The sequence below is a fragment of the Lissotriton helveticus genome, chromosome 3_1, assembly GCF_964261635.1.
Source record: "Lissotriton helveticus chromosome 3_1, aLisHel1.1, whole genome shotgun sequence".
Lineage (NCBI taxonomy): Eukaryota > Metazoa > Chordata > Amphibia > Caudata > Salamandridae > Lissotriton > Lissotriton helveticus.
In genome coordinates, this window is record NC_136061.1 from 2,110,631,557 (window position 1) to 2,110,656,909 (window position 25,353).

At 43.5% G+C, this 25,353-nt stretch overlaps 1 protein-coding gene across 21 annotated transcripts in view; it reads left to right on the forward strand.

Annotated features, from left to right (window-relative positions):
- PPIP5K1 (diphosphoinositol pentakisphosphate kinase 1) overlaps positions 1-25,353 on the forward strand; it is a 1,366,868-nt gene that overhangs the window by 562,551 nt on the left and 778,964 nt on the right. For all 21 annotated transcript variants that reach the window (XM_078683299.1, XM_078683308.1, XM_078683288.1 and 18 more), the window contains one exon: positions 8,765-8,840. In XM_078683299.1, coding sequence (XP_078539425.1) covers positions 8,765-8,840 — 76 coding nt within the window. The remainder of the gene's footprint in view (positions 1-8,764; positions 8,841-25,353) is intronic.

The window sequence follows — 25,353 nt, forward strand, 5'->3', positions numbered from 1 at the left end:
GTCCACTGTGCTGCCGAAAGTGGCGCAGGCGCAGAAGGGACCTCCAATATGGCTCTCCTCTCACTCAGACCCCCATTCCCCGCGATACATGAAAAGTAAGCGAAAACAAATTAATACATAATAATGTCATCATGAAAACACATCACAGGGTTTGTACTTTTAACTCATCATCAAGAAATAAACTTATGCATTTTAAATGTTAGCTACATTGATACGACCACAAGAGCAGTGGCACGAGCAGTACCACATGATGAGCACAGCTATGAATTACGCATGCGCATAAATTTCCCTCCACTTCTGCAGACGCGTCAGGACACGTGAGTGTGGCTGACGCATGCGCAGTAACTAAAATACAAGCGGCGGCCATGTTAAAGTACACGGGGTAAGTGTATTAGAAATACACGTAGGCAAGCTTCATAAACTTTGCCTAAACAAAAATAAACGTTAGTAAAACATACTTATGTTACCTTATTACACATAAACGAGGTTCTTGACTTCGGCAAGCCGCAAAATATGCGAAGCTTTGCTTCATCACTAGCAGTGCCACAGCATCCACTGCCAGCCCAACAGGTCATTCAACTCACTACGCAGCACGCCCAAATCAATGCGCTACCCCATTAAGTAAGCTGATGGACCCAGCCACTGCGTACCCCAGATGGGCAATCTGGATTAGCCACCTAGATAATTACTTCACAGCAACGTGCGAAACGGACGTCGCGGTCAAAAGATCTCTACTTCTTCACTCCGCAGGAGAAGAGATATACAAATTGTTTGCTCATCTACCAAACACAGGGGCACTTCACGATTACGATGCAGCAGTCCGGGCCCTTTGATCCTCAACTAAACCCCGATTATGAAAGATTCAAACTCCGCTGAGCACGCCAGAGGGAAGGAGAGTCAATGGATGCATTGCGGCTAAGGGAACGTGTACCGACGATGACCAAAACAAAGAGGTCAGAGCACAAGTCATCCAGGGATGCCGAAACAAAAACCTCTGGACCCTCATCGTGCGACAGCCAGGAATCCCTCTCGAAGACATGGCACGGTCGCACGACCTATCGGACGCCAGAGCGTAAGTAATGGACATCGCCATCACCCAACAGTCAGAGAGACCGGCAGCCATCAAGACCGTACGAGCAGACGCAGTGCGCACACACAACAGAGGAACCCGAGAGCATTGGGTCATGCTGTGGATACTGCAGGAGAGAAGAACACCCTCAGGAAAAATGTCCCGCACAAGGACAGACGTGCTCGAAGTGTGGCACTTCGAACCATTTTGCTGTTGTGTGCAGAGGGGGCCCAAGAAATAGAGGAGCTCGTGGAAGAAGACCACCATCAAAGGCAGAAAAGCATTTGTCTCTCGAAGAACCCGATAGCCTGAAGACGCCCAGAACACCAGTACGGCATAGACCGTACCTAGAGGACTCATCCACAGACGATGAATGCAAATGTTACCTCATCTCATTCGCTAGTGTCCTCTAGCAGAAGTGGCGCCCACAGCCCACATGTGCCCTCGAAATTGCTGGATCTCAAGTCACTGCGCTAATCGACACAGGGGCATCTATGAATGTGATAGGGAACCAACAATACAAGCTACTGAACCTAAGGCCCACATTGACCCTGTCACATGCAAAAATGTTCACATATGGCAGCCAAGAACCCCTACCCCTCAAGGGTAAGATGACAGTGAAGGTGAAGTCAGAAAGCCATGAGATTACCACAACTTTCCACGTGGTGGACAGAGAGGCCGACATCCTGGTGGGGAGTCACACAGCCGAAGACCTCCGTCTCCTCACTTTCCCCCCCACAGTCAAAACCCTGCAGACAGAGGACATTTTGGAACTCTTCCCGCAGTTCTTCGAAGGACTCGGAAGCATTAAAAGGCCACTGGTCAAGCTGCACATAGACAAGGTGGTGAATCCAGTTGCCCTGTGGCACAGATGTATACCTTTCCACCTTCGGCCACTAGTTGAGCAGGAACTCCACAATCTAGAACAACAAGGAGTGATCGAAAAAGTCACTGTACCAACACCCCGGGTCTCACCGATGGTAATAGCCGAAAAACCAAAGCTGCCCGGAAATATCAGATTATGCATAGACATGTGCCTGCCCAACCAGGCAATCAAGCGCGAAAGGCATTTGACACCGACTGTTGACAACATCTTAGCCGACCTGAACGGGTCCTGCTGGTTCTCCAAGCTGGACCTCAACGCAGAATATCATCAGTTGAGGCTAGCCAAAGAGAGCCGGTACATCACGACCTTCTCGACCCATATAGGCCTGCGCCCCTACAAGAGGCTGAACTTTGCCTTAATCACTTCTCGGCTTGACTATGGAAATGTCCTTTATGTAGGCTCAAACAAACATATAATCCACGGACTACAGATGGCCCAAACTGCTGCAGTCAGACTGCTATGCAAAGTCCTAAAAAGAGAATCTATCTCAGAATACCGACGTAAACTACATTGGCTGAACTTTGAAAATCATGTGAAATTTAAAACACTCACCTACATGCACTAAATTAAATCTGGAATGGCCCCCAACTACCTCTGTACTTTGGCCAAACCCTACACCCCATCCAGAAATCTAAGATCAGCCTCCCAAGGCAGTTTTGTGGTCCCTAAATACAGACTGGCACGGATGGGAGGAAAATCTTCACATATTTAGGGCCATCTTATTGGAATTCCCTCCCAGTCTCGCTCAGAAATTAAACAAGCTACTCCAATTTCCGTAAGCTGCTTAAAACCTGGCTATTCGACAAATAAGATGCCCAGCCGTTGCTTTGTCATGGCTTTTCTGTCTGCGCCGGAAAACCCTTTCTGGGTAGCTGATGTGCAATATAAATTCAAATAAATAAATAAATACATTTGGGATTTCATCAGCGGCTGAGATATTCCAGAATGCCGTCCGAGAGACTTCAAGGAGTATTGAATGTCAGTGACCACATTTTTATACACTCTGCGAACATAGAAGACCACCACCGCCATCTTCGGGCTACCGTCCAACGTCTTGCCAAGCATGGGGCGACCCTCCACCCAGAAACATATTAGTTTTTTCAAAAGTCAATCGAATTCTTCGGCAATGTATTCAACCAAGAGGGAGTCCGGATCGACCCATGGAAATCTCAGGCCATACAGCGAGCTCCTGCGCCAACCACAGCTTTTGAGACCCAAGGTTTCGGGGGATGACCACCTGCTGAGGGCGGTTCATACCAAACTTGGTCACAATAGCAGAACCTTTGCGAGCCCTAACAATGAAAGATGCTACCTGGAGGTGAGGCAAAGAAAAAGCTTTTCAAAAGATCAAAGCAGCACTTCTAGGAAAAACCACCATGGCGTACTTCAACACCACTTGAATGACCGAGCTCCTGGTAGAAGCCGGTCCCATTGTCCTCGGAGCGCTCCTGACTCAAGAACCAGAACCAGGTAAATGGACACCTCTCGCATTAGCGAGCAAAGCCCTAACGCCAACAGAAGCCCGCTACTCCCAGATCAAAAGGGAAGCGTTGGCGATTAACTGGGCCTGCAACCACTTTCACCTGTACGTCAGCAGTTACCCTTTCAGGGTTGTAACTGACCACCAGCCACTGGTTCCGTTGTTCGGAGGCACAGCATGGTGATCCCAGTGGGCATGCCCGAGCCCTCACCGTTGACGAGATTAAGACAGAGACTGGCAAAGACTCCGTGCTCATGATTTTGATGAACTCTCTGCAGAAAGGCTCATGGGAAGACTTCCTACATGGCGCCAATGGATGGAATTGGCTGGACAGAGACCGGCTTGGAAAATTCTGGAAGGTGCAGGACGAACTAAGCGCCGCAGCAGATGGTGTAATACTGAGGGGATCCCGGATCCTCATTCCTGTAAGCCTCCAGGAACAAGCTACAACCCTGGCTCACAAAGGACATCAAGGAACCATACGGATGAAATCCCGAGTTAGGAGAAATGTATGGTTCCCTGGGCTAGAAGCAGCCGTGGATGCACTCGTAAGAAATTGCAGACCTTGCCAGCTCTCAAGTAGCCAATAGACACCCGCACCAGTGATAACAGAAGACCCTTCAACGTTTCCATGGTCGTGAGTGATTCTTGATTTTGGGTATTTTACTGATGGAAGAGTAACAGCCGTGCTGATAGACAGCTATTCAAAGTACCCCATAGTTGAGGTGATGTTGTCCACATCATTTGGACACCTACAGCTAGTCCTAGAGTAGGCATTCACGCTTTTTGGGTTACCCCACAAAATCAAGACAGACAACGGGTCCCCGTTTCAAGGGGGAGAGTTCAAAACCCTACTTACTCTACTCTGAGTTCAACATCATCAAATCCCCCCACAATTGCCGCATGCCAATGGTGAAGCTGAATGCTTCACGCGGACGCTCAACAAGATCCTCCAAGTCGCAGTGGCTGAATAGTCTGACCCTGAAACTGCGCTTCAACGGTTCCTGCGTGAGTACCGCAGCACCCTGCACTGCACGACACAGATATTACCCTGGTCCTTGATGCTAGCCGGACAACGCCTGGACACAATTCCCATAGCTGATAGCTGGGTCCTAGAGCCATATGACCACGCCAGCACTCTAGCATGACGAGCAGCAAATAACGATCGGGCCAGCTGGCGGAGGAGAGCTAAGACCTGCGTCATTACCCCAGGGACAACTGTTCTAGTCCGGAACTGTCACAGTGGGGGAAAATTCAGAATAGCGTATGAACCTGGACCGTGGACTGTTATAAAGATTAATGGCACCGCCCTCCCAGCCCAGCGAGTGGAAGAAACAATCACCAGAAATATATCCTGATTCAAGAGAATCCAATGCTCAGGCACAGATAGAGGTGTTCCCAGACACGTGGCGGGTGGAGAAGCACCGCTTGAGGGCACCCCATCATGCCCTGATGAAGAACCAACTGGATCGAATTCATCTCAACCCCGACCGCAGAGACAGATGTGAACATTACTCGATATACCTCGCCACCTCACAACTATATGGAGAGTCAAGGGTCCCGCCAACAAAAGTACAACCTGAGACCAAATCCCAGACCCAGTCAAAGACTTTGTATGTTGAATTGTTTGTGCTTGAACACTAACTTGGGAAGGGATGTAGTGGTCTAGGCACCGTGCAAGCAGGACCCGGATGTTCGCCCGGAAGGGCTTCTATACTTTGTATCACTCTCTGGCCAGGCGTGGCCAGAGAGCTTAAATAAATGGGCGGAGGTCACTCTGGATTTCTGGCCCATACTTGCATAATGTGTGGTTGTGTGTTCATTCAGCTCCTCCAGCTAGGCCGGACGAACTCCGTGAAGGCCCGTTACAGCCAGTACCAAGGACTTGTCAACTGCCGCACAATGTTGATAGTGTTTTCAAGATTGTGCTTAGACTCAAGGATAAACTAAATGCTTTTTATATAAGATCCTAAAATGCACTGATGTAATTAAGTGATCAAGTAAGTTAATCTGTCAATCAAAAAGATCAGTAACTGAAATACTTTTCGAGGAAGCATACTGGACTGAAAAATGTTTTGTTTAAGGATCACCATGAATATGGATATTTAAGGGCCCAGTAGAAATCTCCTTGAATTATATTTTTATTTTGTTGTGTTCAGACTTCTGTTTTAAGACCTTTAATTAATTTGTGGATTGTAGATTGCAGGGCCCTGAGACTATACTGGCAGGTCCCAATTATTCTCAGATAGTGGACATACCTTTAATCCATGTGGATTCTTAGCCTAATTGCGACTCCACTTATTGTGCTAATTGGTCAGGTTCATTACTAAGGGAGCTGCAAAGTTTACAATGAACGTAAGCTAAAGAGTGATGGTAGGGGTTAGACTTAGGCTCATTACGAAGGTTATGCATAAAGATAAGGCTTGCAGTAAAGGTTAGTTATGTTCAGGGCAAGGAAAAGGCTTAATGTATATAGGGCCAGATGTACGACCATTTTTAGCGATCGCATTTGTAAAATCTGGCTGTTTGAAACCGTTAAGTGGCTTCTGGAATGTACTAACCCCATTTTCGGAGTCGGTAACCTATTATCGATGTGAAAATAGGGTTTACTTGTCAATATGAGGAAGGGGTGTGCTAAGGGTCATCTCTTCCTAATAACAAGTCGCAAGAGGCATGCGCAATTGTTTTGCGACTGGAATGCTATTGGAACACAACTGCAGTTTACTGCCTACTTCAAGTAGGTGGTAAGCCAGTCGCAAATGGGAAGGGGTCCCCAGGGGAACCCTTTCTCTCTGTAACTGGCAGCGAAAACTTTTTTAAGTGCAGGCTGTGGTCCCACAGACCACTGCTTACTCTTAAAAAATTAAACAAAAACTTTTCATTTTTCTTATTGAAACCTATTCCATTTTCCTTGAAGGAAAATGGCCTGCATTTAAAAAAAAAAAAAAAAAAAAAGTTGCTTCATTTGAAGGCAAACAGACACCAAGCCTGTGTTATTGCCCATTCCCAATGGGTTTCAAATTACGTTCCGTCTCACGAATATTGATGAGGCAGGTCATTTGTGACCTTATTGGGAATCACAAATGTGTCTGAGACACATTAGTAGCAAATTGCGAGTCGCTAAAAATCGCAATTTGTGAGTCGCTAAAAATTGCAGTTTGGGAGTCCCAAAATGTAATGGTCGTACATCTGGCCCATAAAGTGTTATGACTGGGTTTACAGTCATTTTCAGTATTTGTCAGAGAACAATGGTTCAAAGATTGTTTTTGTTGCAGTAAATTAGAATAATCATTTTTCAGGGTGTGTTGCTAGTAATTTTATGTTAAGATGCATTGTTGTTATAATTTAAGTTAGCATGTTACAAAGACCTGTTGCTTTTCCAATCAATGCCTGGTAAAATACATTCATATTTACATATGTAGGGTTTCAGGCAGCCCTCTTCATCCATTGTTCTGATATAGTGCCAGTTGCATTTTTCTTCGCCTGCCAAAGCTTGTAGCAAGGGGGCAGTGAGCCCACTTCAGCCCTTGGCTCCCTTCTATGTGAATGATGCCATTCTTTGCTAGCACAATGTTATCACCGACACAGAAAATAGTCCCCTTGAATGCCATGCAATTTATTTGTTTTACTTTGTGAGGACCCAGCAGCTCCCCAGACATTCCTACTATGCCTTTACTTCTGCTGGCAGGGCACTGCATCCTGCTCGACACTCCAAGTGTCTCTCTCCCAACTTTAAAAACATTCAAAGATGGTCACCCTTGCATACGCAAAGAGACATCTATCTTTGAATGGGCTTTAAAACTACTCAATGATGCTACATGCACTAACACATTTACATCTTTGTATGTGTTTTGTTGTATAAAAACATTTAAAGAGGGCAATGCTTGTGCATGCATGTCATTACACGTGCAATCATCTATGTCCTTTTTGTAAAACATTATTACAAAAACCATTCCAGGATGGCAGACTGTGCAGGCAAATACATGTGTGTGCATGCACTGGCAGTCATGATTGAATGCTTTCATAGTAAAATTTCACACCCCCGCCCCCCCCCCCCAATTTTTTAAAAGAAAACAATCATTGTCAAAACCAAAAGGCCTACAGCCAGTTCCTAATCTATTTGGTTTTGCAAGTGTTTGTTTGTTGTGAAATAGATACATTTTTGATAGTGCCAATATATTTTCCCATGCACATTTAACTACTTAATAATTGTATATTGTATTGGCCACCACCACTAATTGTGGCATAACTTCAATTAAGTGCAAGGGTGATAACTAATCTATCAGTGGGAAATAACCTATCACTGCCTTTAACTTTTTACTGAGCCAAAGACTCGTATCTGATCTCATCATACACACTTTTCTGTTCCTCACAAAAAACTAAGAAAAGTTGCTCTAAGATCACTATCACTGTAGACATGATTGCAAACATACTGTTTAACCGGCCAAGATCAGTATTCCATGTTAATTGGGGCATAATCAATAGTAATCATCCTCTTGAATCTCCTACTTGTAGATTGTCGAAGCGAAGTATGCAGTAATCTCCTAGTTGTTGCAAAAAAGAGTGTTCATAAAGTGAGATATAATTATTAATTAGATGCTTTAATCTTCCTCCCTATGAGGGGAAAATCATTGTCGTTGTTCCTCAAATTTCAGTACCAAACCATTTTACAGCAGTCACTGATTCAAGAGATCTGACAGTGAATCGCCTCATTGGCTTTGGCCCATTGATTATAAACTAATCCTTTGATAAAACTAATAGTTGTGGTTTTGGTTTGGATTTAATAAAAGATTTTCGTTTTTTTTCTAGAGATGTGTTAGTTTTTGCACATTGACATTTTATCCAGTGGCAGAAATGTTGGGGCATTTGGCTTTCAGCGTGTCAAAGTTGTGAGATTGCTCTTATAATGAAGTGCTGGTCATACTAAAAAATATATATTAAAATACATTGGCATGGGTGGTTGCTTTCAGTTCATCAGTATTTAGCTCCATCCTTTGCTACATAAGCAGCAAACGTGGTGTAAATTGGCCTTGAGCAAAAAACCCATTGGCTTTGCTTGCCATTGCACAAAGAGCAAGAATTTTCAAAAGTGGATTTGCTCCAGATGGCATTTGTACTTAATGCAACACATCGTCTTAGTGCACATATGCAGCTTTATTCTGCAAGTGTACAACTATAATTAATATACTGTAATCGGAATTTTTTTTAATATGTCTTAATTGTATGGATTTGAACTTTTTGAAAATTATGATGGCTATAAAATGGGAAAATTAAAATGGAAGAAACCAGAACATAATAGAAAATATTTATTATTTCTTAATTTGTTTAGATTCTTTGAACTATTTGAACATTATGATGGTTATAAAACAGGAAAGTTAAAGCTGAAGAAGCCAGAACAGCTTCAGGTATGATTTCAGAGTATTCTCTTATGAAGTGTGCTTTATGAAACTGCATGGTAATGAAGAAGGTAATGTATGAAGAATTCTGATTTATGTCATTGTCCTTACAGCTACATTTACTTAATTTGTAGGGGGTGCAATAAAGAAGATTAAGAAAGAAGAGGATGTTCTATTTCATTCCTCAGATAAAAAATATGTTTAATGGAAAAATAATCTCAAGAATGGGAGGGAAAATTCCCTCCTAAATTCATTACACCTAGGGGGATCTTCCACATAACTTAGAATGAAAATACTTGGAGCAGAAAGAGAGCACACTATTGGGCACCCATTTTAGGAGCAGTATGGTGTGTGGGGAAAAATCAATATTTTATTAACACGTGAATGGCACAAATGACATTCTGCAATAAGTAATACGTCTGTACTTTGTGTTACTGTAAATCCACATGCTTTCCACAATTCTGCCATCTAGCGTTTGTTATGGATGTTTCCAATTCGTTTTACTTCAAAGAAATCTTCATCTCAAGATCTCGAGAGAGTCCTCCCTCAGCCCGCAATGCATCCGGAAAAAAACTGGATTTGGAGCCTGTGGCACCAAGGGCTATCCAGGACAAATGGAGTGGCCCTTACCCCATCTAAAGAAGAAAAATGAGGTCACCCACGTGGTAGACCTGGGCACTAGCAGGACTCCGAAAAGGGTGATCCATGTGAACCACCTTAAACTTTTCCATGACAGGGCTGACATCACTATGTTGATTGTGACTGATGAGGATCAGGAGACAGAGAGTGAATCTTTCCATGACCTCTTCTCTTACAGCCTCAAAGATGGGTCCGTGGATGGATTTGTCTATTCAGACACCATCTCTGCCCAACAGCAGGCTAAATGCAAGCAAGTCTTGCAGCAGTATTCTAAACTCTTTTCCTTAACCCCCGGTCAGACAAACTGGTCCTTGTCGATGATGTGGACACTGGGGAGTGTGTACCTGTCAAAAGTAGGGTATATCAACTGTCTGATCATGTTAAGGAGATCATCAGAGCTGAAATCAGCAAGATGCTGGAGTTAGGGGTTATTGAACCTCCTGGGAGCCGCTGGGCTAGCCCAGTGGGTCTAGTCCCCAAACCTCATCCACAAGGTGGAAAGAGAGAAATTAGGTTCTGGGTGGACTATAGAGGGCTCAACTTTGTCACCAAGACAGATGCTCTCCCTATCCCAAGAGTTGATGAGTTGATAGACAAATTGGGTGTAGCCAAATTTCTAAGTACCTTTGACTTCACTAAAGTGTACTGGCAGATTGGCATGGCACCAGGAGCAAAAGAAAAGGCTGCATTCTCCACACCTGATTTTCAGTTTACTGTGAGGCCTTTTGTTTTAACGAATGCCTCTGCCACCTTCCAAAGGTTTTTAGATCAAGTCCTTTCTGGATTAGAGGCCTTTACTGCAGCATATTTAGATGATATTGCTGTCTTTAGCTCCACCGGGAAGGATCACCTGATCCACCATGGGGAAGATTTTAAAATCCCTGCAAACTGTAGGCTTAACTATCAAATATCCCAAATGCCAGATAAGATAGGAAACAGTGGTATACTTGGGCCACCTTGTTGGTGGACGCCAAGTGCAACCCTTACAGTCCAAGATCCAGGCCATCATGGACTGGGTAGCTCCAACCACCCAGACCCATGTCAGGGAATTCCTCGGCTAGACTGGGTATTACAGGAGGTTTATGATGTTTGTGAAGGGATAAGGGTCCATTGTGACACCCCTCACAGAACTCATCCCCAAGAAGATGCCCAAAAAGGTAAACTGGACAGTTAGCTGTCAAAAGGCTTTTGACACCCTGAAAGAAGAAATTAGCTCAGCACCAATCCTCAAAGCTCCAGGCTATACCAAGCAGTTCATTGTGCAGACTGATGCCTCTGAGCTAGGGATAGGAGCGATCCTATACCAGGCCAATGATGAAGGCCAAGAACTACCTGTTGCCTTTATAAGCAGAAGGTTACTCCCCATGGAGCAGCGTTGGAGTGCCATTGAGAGGGAGGCCTTTGCTGTGGTTTGGTCCCTGAAGAAGCTGAGACCATACATGTTTGGTATTCACTTCCTATTTCAAACTGACCACAACCTCTCAAATGGCTAATGCAAATGAAAGGTGAAAATCCTAAACTTTTGAGGTGGTCCATCTCCCTACAGGGACTGGACTTTATAGTGGAACACAGACCTGGGACTGCCCATGCCAATGCAGATGGACTTTCCAGGTTCTTCCACTTAAACAATGAAGACTCTCTAGGGAAAGGTTAGTCTCATCCTGCTTCATTGAGGGGAGGGTAGGCGAGGGGTGGATGAATGTGTAAGAAAGTGCCCTCTCTTTGCATGCTTGCCCACCCCCCCTTTTTGCCAAACCTTTGATGCATTTGACGAGTTTGCCCTGGGTTCCTGCCAACCAGGTACCCAGGGCCTATGTTCTTTCCCTAAACTGCATTGAAACCAAACCCAATTGTCACTATTTGGCCACATGTCAGACCCTTGTAAATGGTACCCAGGGCACTGTGGCCAAGGAAAACCTCTAATGGCTGCATCACTTATTGTGCCACCTTTAGAGGGCCTATACCTTTACACACACACACACTGCCATTGCAGGCTGCTTGTTTTGGTGTAGAACAAAGTGAAGAGTCGACATGGCTCACATCCCTGTGTGCCGTGCCTACAAACAACTGCCCTGGCATAGGTCAGCCACCTCTCTAGCTGGGTGCCCTATACCAGTGGTGAGGGTACAGGTGCATGAGCCCTGTACTCCTCCAGTGTCTAAGCCAATTATTACTTTAGTAAATTGGGTTCGTAAGGAGCACTCCGCTTTAATTATATATTTGTTCAATAATCTATTGGTGCCGCGATTATGAAGGGTTGTCAGTCCTTAGATCAATGATTGTTTATGATTGGTATGAGTGCCCACCTAATCACGCATTGAGAATCTGACATCACCATTGGTGCAACATTGGAAACAAGAAAAACACAACATTTCTCAATTAAGATTTCTAGTCATTGAACAGGTACAAACTAAACTGGGAATTGACAATCATCGAAAATTGATGCAGCGAGAATTGTTTTGGATCAAATATCTTAATACAATGGTACCCACAGGCCTCAATGATAAATATGATTTAGCTTGCTATCTATAGAAAGAACAATAGCACTAGGGCCAACATTGAAATCTGTTTATGTAAGAATAACTCATCTACAATGCATACATATGATAATTCAACCAATCTGAAATGCAACTGACACTTTGATGCTTATAGGTAGCAAATGTCTAACATAATGTATATCGTATTGCAATGCGGGCAATGGTAATCAATCTGATAATGTTTTCAATTAATTCTGAAATGTAATCGATATCCTGATGCAAAAAAGTTGTATATGTCCAGACAATGTACACTGGATTTTTAGGAGGTCAAAGTTAATAGTTCTCGCGTGAACACATTTATACATCATTTTACATAAATACAATATGTCTATCCCCCATATTGAATGCTAAATTGGCATTGCAGAAAATCTCATTCCAGATACTAATGCACTAACTAACGTGATAAGTCTCTACGTTTTATATAGACACGGTCTATATTAAGTGTATTTATTCAGAATAGCATGAGGAATATCAATGTACATAGGTTTCCGATAAGGTTTACTTTGATTCCCAGGCAATGAATGCAAATTTGTAACGTCAACAGTAGGTTCCACAATAAAAAGTAATAACGAACTATCGATCTTTACCACACTAAGATGGCGCCCAGGAAACTTCACTCAGAGCAATTTAGTTTAAAGCGAGTCCGTCTTCCATTTCCACAACTACGCAAACACCTCGAGGTTGCGGAGTTTATGTAACACTCGAGTCCGAAACGGAGGGGACACAGAAGCGAGCACAGGGCTGCGGTTTTTTGGTCGAAGGAGAGAGTAAAGAAATAGCAGGTACGGGCATAGTCCAAACCAATATTGGTCAATATAAAGACCTAGACACTTGATAGTAACCACGCGGTATATATTTTTCTCCGATTTTTTCAGAGCAAGAATCATAGTGAAGCTAAGGTATGTTCTGAACATATTTTTGAACACTTTAGTTGTTTTGGATGTGAAAGACATTTACAATTAAGTACGTGCACGTTTGTTGTTTCAGATAATCGTCACGCAGATCACGAGGTACGTAACTAGATTAGGACCCAACAATTTGGTTCATACACGATTAGATAGTTAGTTACAGCAGAGTTTTCGTTTTTATTTAAGCAGAAAACTCGTGAGCAGGGCGGATTTTCGCAAAGACACACCATCATACAATAGGCGCCAACAGGTAGGCACTTTGATAACTAGATGTACGAGAACCCCCATGTACAACGCAGCACAAAACACTTACATGATGTTTTTTATTTTTATTTTCGCAGAATTGCCCTTGATGAAGGCACCAAATGGTGCCGAAATGCATTGGGCTTCACAAGAAAAAGTGACCAAATATGTATAATGTTGAAATGTACTAAAGCAAAAAAGTTATTTTGTGAAACAAAGCACACAAATGAATGTTGTTATGAATATTGTGAATAACAAGATGAAATGATTTGGTTATAAATTATGATTAAAAGTAAATGTGTTAACTACGTTAACGAATTCATTTAAAGAGTTGATAGATAAATATATTAAATAAAAAAGTTGCGGAGCACCAGGTGAACAGTGCGCGATTAGGTAAGCCAATTATTAGACATTGTAAGTGCAGTAATGCCATTAAGAGTATATGGTACTGGTAGTTTGTCATTACAATCCGCAGCACCATGATGGCTTTACTGAAAACTGGGAAATTTGGTATCAAACTTCTCAGAACATTGAACCCCCAATGATGCCAGTGTGGGATTTAATGATAAATGCACTCAGAGGGCATCCTAGAGATGCCCCCTGAAAAACGACCTAACTCTAGTGTCCTGGCTGAGTGGCTGCTTGCCATCAGACATTCCTGGACGCTTGCTGCTCTCGGGTGGTCTGAAACAATGCGAATCCTTGTGCAAGGTGCTAATCCTCCTCTGCTAGGATGGGCAAGGTCCATGAAGGGGAAGCTTCAAAGACTTGCCGCCTTTGTGAGCTATCCTAGCCATTTGCTGATTCCAGCAACTGGCCCGCACTAGTTCTGACCCCTACTTTGGGCAGGAGAATCGACGGGAAAACCAAGTGAGGAAGGGAGGTGTGCCCACCTTTGCCAACCCCACGCCTCAGGTGGGGAGGCTCAGTCCCCACCATCTTGCAGATGGGGGGGACCCAGCTAACCAGAGAGCGGCATATACCCCCCTCCCACTGGAGGGTGGCATAATAGAGGGTGTACCCACCCCAAGGAAGGGACCCATTGGTCTACACCTTTACTTACCTGTATCGCCCTTAAATCTAGTATTTAGGGACAACCTCGAACCTTGCCTTCTCAGACAAGAACCGACCAGAAGAAAAGAAGAAAGACTGAAGAAGCCATGCTGAACTAAGAAGAGGAGGACGCCCACTGACTTGGCTCCAGCCCTACTGGCCTGTCCCCACCTCGAACCTGCTCCTGTGAAATCCCGGTGTTTCTGGCAGCCAGCAGCCATCAAGAACCAGAAGGACCTGCCCTACCTTCCAATACCAAGACTTTGTCTCCTGTGAGCACCAGATTTGCTCCCCCACAGACTCTGGCTCCGGGCAAAGCAGTGACTCTGCACCACTCTGCACCCGACGCCCAAGGCCTGAGTTCGAGTGGCCCAGCTCTCCCCGGCGATCCTGACCTGAGATCTGGTGATCTCTTACCAGCCTCGAATCTCCAATCGATGCCTGCAGCCCCTTTCTGGAGGATCCCCCTGACTGTGACCGGAGCCTAAAGACACTCCTGCACCCGATGTCCCATGGCCTTGGGTGGCCCAATCAACAGTGTCTCAGCATCTCCAGCCATCCCCACATACCTCTCCATCCGTTGGTCACCTCCAGAAGATCTTCGTTCCCGAGCCTGCAGGGTTTGTTGCAACCGGAGAATCACTATTAACACAGGGCACCCAATGCCAAACCAGCATCCCTCATCCAGCCGCGCCTGTAACGCTGCGGGTCTACTTTGGGTGCTAACCCGGATCCCCCTTTGCCTTGAGCCTAACACCAGGAGCTTTGCTCCCAAGTCCTGTGGTCCGCTCGTGAGCAGCCACCAACCGGCAGCTCCCTATCCCCCTTTGGATAACATTGGACCTAAGCACCCTGCACCCGGCCACCCTTGTGCCACTAAGGGTGTTGTGAGAGTGCATCCTTGACCCTGGGGAACCCTGGTTTTAACCCCAGAATACCAACTTGCACAAATAAGTACTTTCCTGCAAACCGGTAACTTTATTTCCTTCCATAGGATTGCATTGACTGCTTTTCTTTGAAAATTCTTGTGTGGAGTTGGTTTGTATGAATCATTGAAAAACTGCAAATGTACTAAAAGTGGATTACTTACCCTTTGTCTAGGAAATGTCCCAGTGTGATATCTAGACATATCACACTGATTAGCAAAAGTAACTTGAAAAGTTATCTTAAAAGTAACATGCACAGTAATCTGTAAAGTAACTTAAAAGTAATTTCGAACTGTTGAATTACCTTTAATTCACCCAAATGAATTTGAACCTGCATTCATCTGGAAATCATTGCATAAGAGTTTGCAAAGTATTATTTCACTTACATGCACCAGGCCTGGCTTTGTTCTAGAAATAAATAACTGAATAATATGTTTTATACAGACAAATTGGACTGAGTATAATCTTAGAGTTTGTGACATCATTTCTTGCCTGAGTGTGTACAACAAATACTTAACACTACCCTCTGATAAAGCCTTACTGCTCGCCCACACTACCATAAATAGAGAGTAAGGTGCTATCTACTTTTACCTGTGCCTACCTTTGAGGTTCCTCTGGACTCTGTGCACACAATACCTCATTTTGGTATAGTATATACAGAGCCAGCTTCCTACAATCTCTCTTCAAAATTGGTTCACCTCGTTGACAACAAAAAGATCTATTGTGATGATTATCATGTCAAAAGACTATATTTCTTGCATCCAAAGCATAATTCCTCTTGTTTTGACATTTGTCAGGCTTTTTGTTTGAAGACCCCATTGTGTAAGGAGAATGGCCTTCTAACTTTTCGATAGTAAAGAGTCCCATTGAAATGGGTATACCTTTCATCCTTGACTGATGCCATGTGCAGTGCTCCATCAAGCACAAGCACAAAGGTAGCACAAAATAAAAAATAAAAAAAAGTGCCAGATCCCACCTCTGAGAAGGAAAAAGGCAATTTCCTCCAACAAGAGAAAGTTTAGGAGCTCTCCACACTTAAGATGGCCCATACATCTAACTCCATATATGCTCTTTCAGAGTTCCTGCTTGAACCATTTTGAACAGGATGCTTCTTGTCAGTGAAAATGAGAACACCTTTGATGACAGCACCGCTGAGGACCTTGTCAACAACTCTTTTCCCAGCATTGTGTCCACAGTCAGCCACTGCCCTGTCAACTGCTGCGCAGTTGATGACAAAGGCCTTCTGCACACGTTAACTGTCCCAACAATGGTTCCTCCGTCAATGACCCCAGCAATGAAATTGTTGATGACTGCTCCATTGATGTTACCATAAATTGATCTTGTTGATGACCATGACATAGAATTTCACTATTTTATCTTTGCTTGGCGTTCTATTTCCCAATACATAAATTCAGGCTTCTCCATTGAAGATATTGGCACAACTACCGATACATAGTCTGAATTTTGACTAGGAACTGACATTAGTGATTAGGAGGAGTCGTATGCAGCCTACAGTCCAACATGGCTGAACACTCTAGAGGGACCTATGAGGAGCATCAGAAGTATGATGACAAGCACAGAAGCTGTGAGTGAGCCTGTGAGACCAGATCGCACTGCCGATACCGTCATGTGATGCAGGTGCTGCTAGCCTTCCCTAATACCCTGTAGCAATTGATCAATACCGTGCTAAAGTTAGTTTATCAGTTGCAAACTTACTATGCAGTTTCCAAATAGGCGTATCTACCTCCTATGCATCTACATCTTCCTTAGCTGCTACCAACCCAACCACCACCTCAACCACCTTTGTTTATAACTTTTTCCTCATCTAAACAATTGTTCCTCAAATCATAGGCAAGGATGAAGATAATCAGGACAGCAATCGGGATGGTCAATTGAAGGAAGAGGAAAGAGAAATGTCTGATTTGGATGATCAAGAAGATCACAAGATTTTTGAATGGCTACACCTCCGGGTGATATCACTCACTTCCATGCATACTGGAGAGAACAGCTTAGAAGTTTGGCCTATCTATGGTAGTGGAGAAAGAATACTTTGTCAGTGACTACACAAATCGGTTAAGGAAGTTAGTGAAGTCAAAGTCTTAGCGCCACAGTCCAGGTTATCATCCTGCATCTGGAGAAGAAATATAGTGCTCCTGAATCAGGCCCCCCAGGGCTCACTGGCCATTCCCTTTATCACAGTGGCAATGTGGCAATAATAATAATAAGATCCAAAGGACAGTGTATAAATAAGCATGGATGCAGTCAACTCCACAGCTGCAACTCCATCAAAGCCAGATAATTGCACGATATTTCTCCTTTAGCTGAGTTCATCCCTGTGGATTGAAAGAACGCAGTGAAAACTATTGTTTGGGAAGGGGTCAATCCCAATACACATGTCAAATGTCAAATGTCAGATGCTTTTATATAGCGCGACTTATCACCAAAAGAGGTCTCAAGGCGCTTTGCAGAGGAATGGCAGCATCCTTCCAGATCAGAGAACGTGGTTGGGAGGCATTATTTAGGAAAGAGCCACGTTTTCAAGCTCTTACGGAACTCCAGATGATTAGAAAGGGACAGGAGATGCACTGGCAACTTGTTCCAGAGTTCAGGGGCCACATAAGAGAAGGACCAACATCCATTCCTAGATGTCCGGACCCGAGGCTGTGATAACAGGAACTTTGAACGAGAGCGAAGTGCTCTGGATGGTTTATACCAGACTAGTTTTTTAGCTAAATATGATGGTCCAATGCCATAAAGGAGTTTATGAATTAAACTCAGAATCTTAAATTGACATCTCTGGCGCACAGGTAACCAATGCAGCTTCTTGAGGTTGGGTTTAGAGGCAGACCTGGGCGGCAGTCCCAACACTAGTCTCGCAGCCGCATTCTGGAGGGTTTGCAGCTTAGTCAGCAGACTCTCATTAATGGAAGCAAAGATTGCATTACCGTAATCAAGCCTGCTGACTACCAATCCCTGAACCAAGGGCTTTTTGGTTTCAGGAGGAAGCCATTTAAAGATTTTCCGCAATTGCCGTAGTATTCCGAAACAAGTTCCGGATACTTGATTGACATGTGCTTTCATAGAGAGAGCGCTGTCAAGCAGAATGCCTAAATCTCGAACGGCTTCTTTCGGTTCAGGGCAAGGTCCTGAATCATGAGGCCACCAATCCTGGGACCATATGGTCTTGGCCTTACCAAATAACAAAATTTCGGTCTTACCGCAGTTAAGTTGAAGTCTGTTCTCGCTCATCCAATTATTGATATGAACCATGCATTGTTTAAATCTGGTGCAGGTTTCCAGGAATTCGGAACCGCAGGTGATAAGCACCTGCGTGTCGTCTGCGTAAGACACTGTGGTAAAGCCATAGGATTTTATGATGTTAGCCAAGGGAGAAAGGTACAAATTAAACAATAGGGGACTGAGAATCGACCCCTGTGTATCCCCCACGGAAAGAGGGGTGTTACAGGATACAAGAGTGTTCATCTTGACATATGAATGGCGGTTCTTGAGATAATTCACTAACCAAGCCAGGGCGTTTCCTCTGACGCCAATCTCCCACAACCGATATTTTAAAATGCTGTGGGAGATGGTGTCAAAGGCCGCCGAGAGGTCTAATAAGACCAGAATGGCTGATTCGCCTTTATCTACGGTGAGTCGGATGTTGTCCACTATCTCAACCACTGCAGTTTCCAAGCCATGGGCGGCGCGAAACCCTGACTGCGAGGGATCGAAAAGTGCATGGGTTTCAATATAGGAGGAGACACGTTTATTGACTAGGTATTCAAGAACCTTCCCGAAGTAAGGCAATAGGGATATAGGTCTATAATTAGACATTATAGAAGGGTCACTGTCTGGCTTTTTAAGGATGGGCTTAACCTGAGCCAGCTTCCAACTCCTAGGAAAGGAAGCGCTCTCGAAGGAAGTATTCAAAAGGTTGGTCAGACTGTCAACTAGCAGCGGGAGTATCTCACTGCACTTACGTGGAAACAGTGAGTCAGTGGGGGAACCAGTTTTAATTTTCCTGAGTGCCAGTAGCACTTCTGCTGGGGTGATGGGCTCAAATTCTGTCAGAGATGGAGATTCGATGGTTTCACAGGTGGGCGCAATACAAGATGATGCCACCCCTGTTAAGGCCACATTTTGATGGGAGGGTGGAAATGAAGAGTAGATTAGCTGAATTTTATTGTAAAAGTATGTAGACAACGAGTTTACCCACTCCACGGTGGGAATAAACGCTGATTGCTCCACCTGGGGGGAGGTAAACTCCTTGAGTATTTTATACAATTCTTTGCTTGATTGGGCTGCCTTATTTATTCTTTGCGTGATGTAAAGCGATTTTGCTGTTTTTATATGTTTTAGATAATTAGAATGAGATAATTTGTAATTCTTGCGATTTTCCGTCGTTCTAAATTTCCGCCATAACCTCTCAGCTGATCCGCTGACCGTTTTCTCTCTTTTCAAGGCCTCGGTAAACCATGGTGAGGCGACTCTTTTTACATTGACTTTCGTTTCCGGGATTATTATGTCAAGGGTGTTACGGATGGACACTTCTAGTTGAGAAGTCATTGTTTCAGTGTTATTAAAACTATTATCAAGGGGCTTAAAATGCATCAGAAAGGCCTCTGGGGTCAATTTATGCCAGGGTCGTATAGAAGTGGATTCTTTGTAGGTAACAGTCCTTGACCTACAGAGTTTAGGAAAATTAAAATGTATTAAGAAGTGATCAGTCCATATCATCTGCATGGGGATTCACAGTTTAAATCCGTTACATTGGAAAATATTAAATCCAATGAGTGACCCGCTTGGTGGGTGGGACCTTGTACCCGTTGGGTTAGGCCCAGGGTTTCCAGAGTAGTGATTAGATGACGAGAATCGGTATCATATGGTAGCTCTGCATGGTGATTAAAATCCCCTAATAAAATAAAATTATCAGTGGCCAACACATGAGATGCTAGAATTTCTAACAGGTTGTTGGCAAAATTGGATTTTCCTCCCGGGGGTCTATATACCAGGGCTACTCTACCGAAGGATACTGTGTTGTATTTCAGAATTCCAAGCATGTCATTAGACAATGAGTCAAGCCGGGTAATCTCAATGGGAGCCTTAGCAGCCACTGCAATGCCTCCCCCTCGTTTTCCTACTCTATCTTGCCTGATGAGATGATATTCTGTGGGAAATGCCGTGGCAATGTCTGGGGAAGCCTGGCTATGGAGACACGTTTCCGTGAAGAAACAAATATCAGGTTTCTGATTATCCAATAAGCTCCAAAGTTCTAGAGCATGTTTAGGGATAGATCTGGTATTAAGATAGAGGGCAGTAAAAGATTTAGTATCCGTGGTCGACCTGATGTTGCTCAGTTCCAGGGGGCTTTCTGACATAGGTTCCACAGAATCCCCGCTGAATAAAGAGGAGACGGCTATCTTGGCAGACTCATTCCTGAAGGGAATAGCAGTGGGGCAGACTGCCCGAATTTCAGATAGATTAGGCGGGTTTAAAGACAGCAATTCCTGCCGGTTGTAGCGAATCATGATAGATATACACAGGCTCCTGAAACTTCTAGATATAGCCATCTATTTCACAAATGCAAGCCTCCTCCAGTTAGTAGCTGCAGTGCTTAGAAGACAGCACAAGTTAAAGCCCACCTCTTTATGACCTGAAGTGCGTACCAAGATTCTCAATCTGCTGTTTGACAGGAGTCTTTCCTTCGAAAACCTGTTGATGCTCCACAATCGTAAAAAATGGACAGAGACACTGCCCACTCCATGGGAGCTCTCCAGTACAAATGACCTTCCCTTTTCGGACTCCTATAGATTATAGTGAAATAGAGGCTGTTTCGGCCAGTATGGTGGAAATATTACCCCTACAGGCAGTCTGGATATGTTCTGAATTACACCTCTGGTGGAGGCTAACACCACCAACCTAACAACGGTCTATTGGCCAAAATAGAGTAGATTCCCAGGGTTCCTCAGAACAATAACAAATGTGTCTGACATCCTACATCTACTTTTGCCATGAACCCCCAGTCAGGCCTTTGGGAGACGGGTTTTGTATCTCACACTTAGCATCCAATTGGAGGTAAATGACTATGGATTGCTGAGTGCTACGAATTGTGGAATCAGGACACACCCTGGAATTTATCTAAAAAAAACAGAGAAGCAACATCACTTGTACCTCTAGAACACCAGCTAGAGATCCCCCTGCTTCTCAAAGTAACAATAGGAAATGTTTATAAGGCCCTAAGACTCTTTTCCCCTCCAGATTCTTTTTGGTGAAAAAAATGCAAAGCGATGGTGACTGATTTTGGCCATTCGGGAACTCAACAAATCCCTCAAAAAAACGATAATTTTGTGTGGTGACCTATGAAGAATACCTTTTATTACTGTTGGAATTAGTTTTCTTTACTTCCCTTGATCTAAGGGATGCCCAATTCCACATCCTCATACACCCAGACTACAGACTGCATGTGCAAGGCAGCACAATCAATGTGAGGGAATTCCTTTTTGCTGCAAAGTTGCACCCTGGATATTTGAAATGTGTCTTACATTCATAGCAGCTTTCCTTCGGAGATAGTGCCACCATACTTGGACAGTTGGCTGGTGTGTGCGCCCTTGACAAAGGAAGCTTGCACTTCCACAAAGACTTGCATCAATGTATGTGATCAGCTGGTTGGACACAACAGGGAAAAACTTTCTAGCTCTCCCACTACAAGGCTCTAGTTTCTGGATCTCAATCTTGGATGCACAGCTCAGCATAACATTTCCCGCCAACAGAGGGCATCACAAAACTACAGATGATGCCTGAAAATCTATGCAGGCTCTGCAATCACAGAACATAAATGTCATTGCAGGGCCTCATGTTATCCCTCATGGGGCTCATTCCATTCTGATGCTTACGAATGAGACTGATCCAACATGAGCTGGAACTTGCAACAGGCTTTTGGAATGATGTTGTGAGACGCACTTGTCAATGCAAACAAGCTTTGTTGTGGTGGAGATTTCCATACACCTCAACACAGGCCTAACTTTTCAACCTCAGGCAGGATTACCATCACAACAATCTTGTCACCCTCCATAAAAGTTTGGGGGTCTCACATGCAGGAGATATGCACAAGAGGCATAAAGGATAAAAAAAATGTGCACATCATTGTCTTGGAGCTGGGAGCCATCCAGTTAGGTCTACAAGTGTTTGTTATTGAACCATGTCATTCCAATCAGAATCAGCAACACAGCAACCATGTATTACATCACTTAGCAAGAAGTTACAAGATCCCACTTCCTGTCTGAGGACGCGCAACAACTGTGGCCCAGAACAATAAAGAAACTTGTACATATCTTTGTGGACCATCTAACAGGGTTTCAAAATGAACAGAATACACCCTCAGTCGCTCCTTGTAGGATTGCCAACAGAGTGCACTACAGAACCAACAACTTCAACAAATCATCACCATTTGTCGCAACTTGTGGAGTGAGCGGGATTGGCGGCGCCTCATACGGTGCAAACATGAGACAAACACTTTGCGCCCTATTGCACGTATGCAATCTGAGCTCTCACCACTCCGAGACCCCCTCGTCTACCCTTCTAGAAACATGGCAAACCCAGTGCTTCTCATGTCCCATCCCCTCGACTCGCTCGCCCTGCCCACTCCTTAGTAGTTAGAGTAGCCATTAATATACAGACTAAAGGTGTAAACATTCCACCCATGTAATACAACCATATCTAGTATATGTTACATGGGATATTAAATATATCCATATAATATAGGTACACACACAACCTCACATGTACAACCCTTCATAGCTATGGATAGCACATAGGAACTGCTCTCCTGCAACATAACCCAATAAACATGTCTAAGGGTGTCTGAAAATGTAAACACATTGCCTGCTTGTGAATGGAATTTTCATCACATTCATTAACCTGTAGAGTAAAAGTTTATCTGTAATGCATATAAAAACTGTCTTTGTGAAATTGATTTACTCACATCTCCACTTGTGAAACATTGGATTGAAATGGGGCATACAATAGCCCAAGTACGATTTCAGATAATTGAATTGGTTCCTCAACGCCTAGGATTGGACAATGCCAAAATCCTCCTCCAAAGGGAAACCTTCTGGATCCGTAAATTTCAGACACTGGCCCCAAATGGGCTTAATGACAAATTGGAAATGGTCTGCTTTCTGTAAGAATTCAAATAATATTTCAACGACAGGTTACCTGGTCATCCAGGTCTTCCAAAACACAGTGGCACTTTCACAGCACATACAGTGACATACGCCCCTTAGTTCAATACAGTCAATTCAAGATTGTATATAGGCAGATGTACATGCAACTCTTTTATGTTCATATTAATGGATTTATTAATAAGCATTTTTTACACACCATTGTAAAATTAATCTGCTTCGCTAGCTATGATATGCATTATATTCCCCCCTGTCGTTTTGCTTTTTTTCTTCTATTTATGTGTTTATTTTTCTCTTGGAATAAGAATAGACATGAGACACAAGAAAGCGATTTTGAAAACTTAAATTTCGCCACATCAGCTACATTTGTAGACTTAATTGTGTTCTCAACAATGGGTGCGAGACACACTTTCCATTCAGTAATGGCGGCCAACTATTCAGGCACACTAGTCCTACGTTTATTACCGGCATCGATTAGTATACACTAAAATGGGACTTCGTGTAACCGCTGTCGAAATCGACACTTCATGTCGGGCAGGAACGCCACTATTCGGTGTTGACAAAAACTAAACTCGGGAAGGACAATCATTATAACGCCCTTGAATAATAAGGTTATGGCACTCGATATCGCGCACTTCACTTACTAAACGCGGCATGATTTCGTTTTTCCGTTTCTCTAGTTTCACATGACGTATTTCAACAAGCGAGACCGTTTGCACTTACGTTGAGGCTCGCAGGTAAATATCATTTAAATGCTGGTCGTTAGTCTCATAGTGTCTCCTTTTGGACATGCTAATAAAACCTACACAACTTATTCACTTTTATAGATTCCCTATAATAGTGGCTACAAGCAAGACATGCAGGGGAGCGTTTAGGTCCTTTTTCTTTAAATATATCACGTAGATACGTGAGATAGGTTGATTGTTTTTTAATTTGCACTTCCCTATTTTTGTTTTTCGCAGACTGCTTCCATTTAGGATGAAGGTAAATTGTATTCGAGTTTTTGAAATCCACAGTACAGTAAATATGAATAACGAACTAAGAGACATTTCATTTTTTACTGATTTTTTAGATTGACCGTATACCACTACACATTTCATTTGATATAGTTTTATCGAATGTCACTACAATCTCGGTAAGGAATTCGCATTTTTTGCATATTATCAAACAAATAACCTCTAAGGCATCCTTAGTAATAGAGTTTCCTTTTCTTTCCCCTTTTTTCTTTCCAACAGACCCCTGACGAAGGGGTTTAACCCCGAAATGCATTGGGTTTTCAGTATATATCTCTCTGTGTAAAATGTGTAAAAAGTATACATGAAATAATGTTTTGACTTTTTTGATGTTCAACATGATTGCATAAATGTATGATAAACGTCACGATGAATTTAATGATGAAATAGTGATAAAAGTATTATTATCAAACGTTCTATTGAAATATTTGTTCTTCACGTAGTGCGTGCTAGAGTCCTGGTTATCTTGCGATACCAGGCCACATACATTTGTACACACAGTCAGCAGGCACTGATCTAGCACTGCACACTTACCAAACAAACGTTCAAGTCGCATTTTAAACTGAGTGCAATACCCTTATCTATTCATTGTTACTCTAGTGTTTGCCACACTGCAGATCAAAGAAATGCCCATCCTACGCAACAAGGTGCTGGTAGCTAGGCTCCAGGGGAAGGACCTTCTCGCTGGCATGGTTGAACGCTTTTACCTAAGCCTTTCTACAGTTTCCACTCATTCTTAGGATTCTTCTGAATGCCAAGACTAAGCCATGTTTTCTGATACTGATAGTCCCAGCATGGCCACGCCAATTTTGGTACAGATACGTTGTTTTTTTAGCCTGGCATTTTCCTACACCACAAAGACTCACCCGAAAAAACTCTTCAAGAAGAATAGGCAAGTACTAAATCACAACTTGAAGGTATTACACCTGACTACTTGGTACATGACGACTTAGATTTCAGACATTTAGCCATCATTGGCAGACCACAGGGCAGTACTAGTGCAAGAAAGTGTGCCTGTGATGA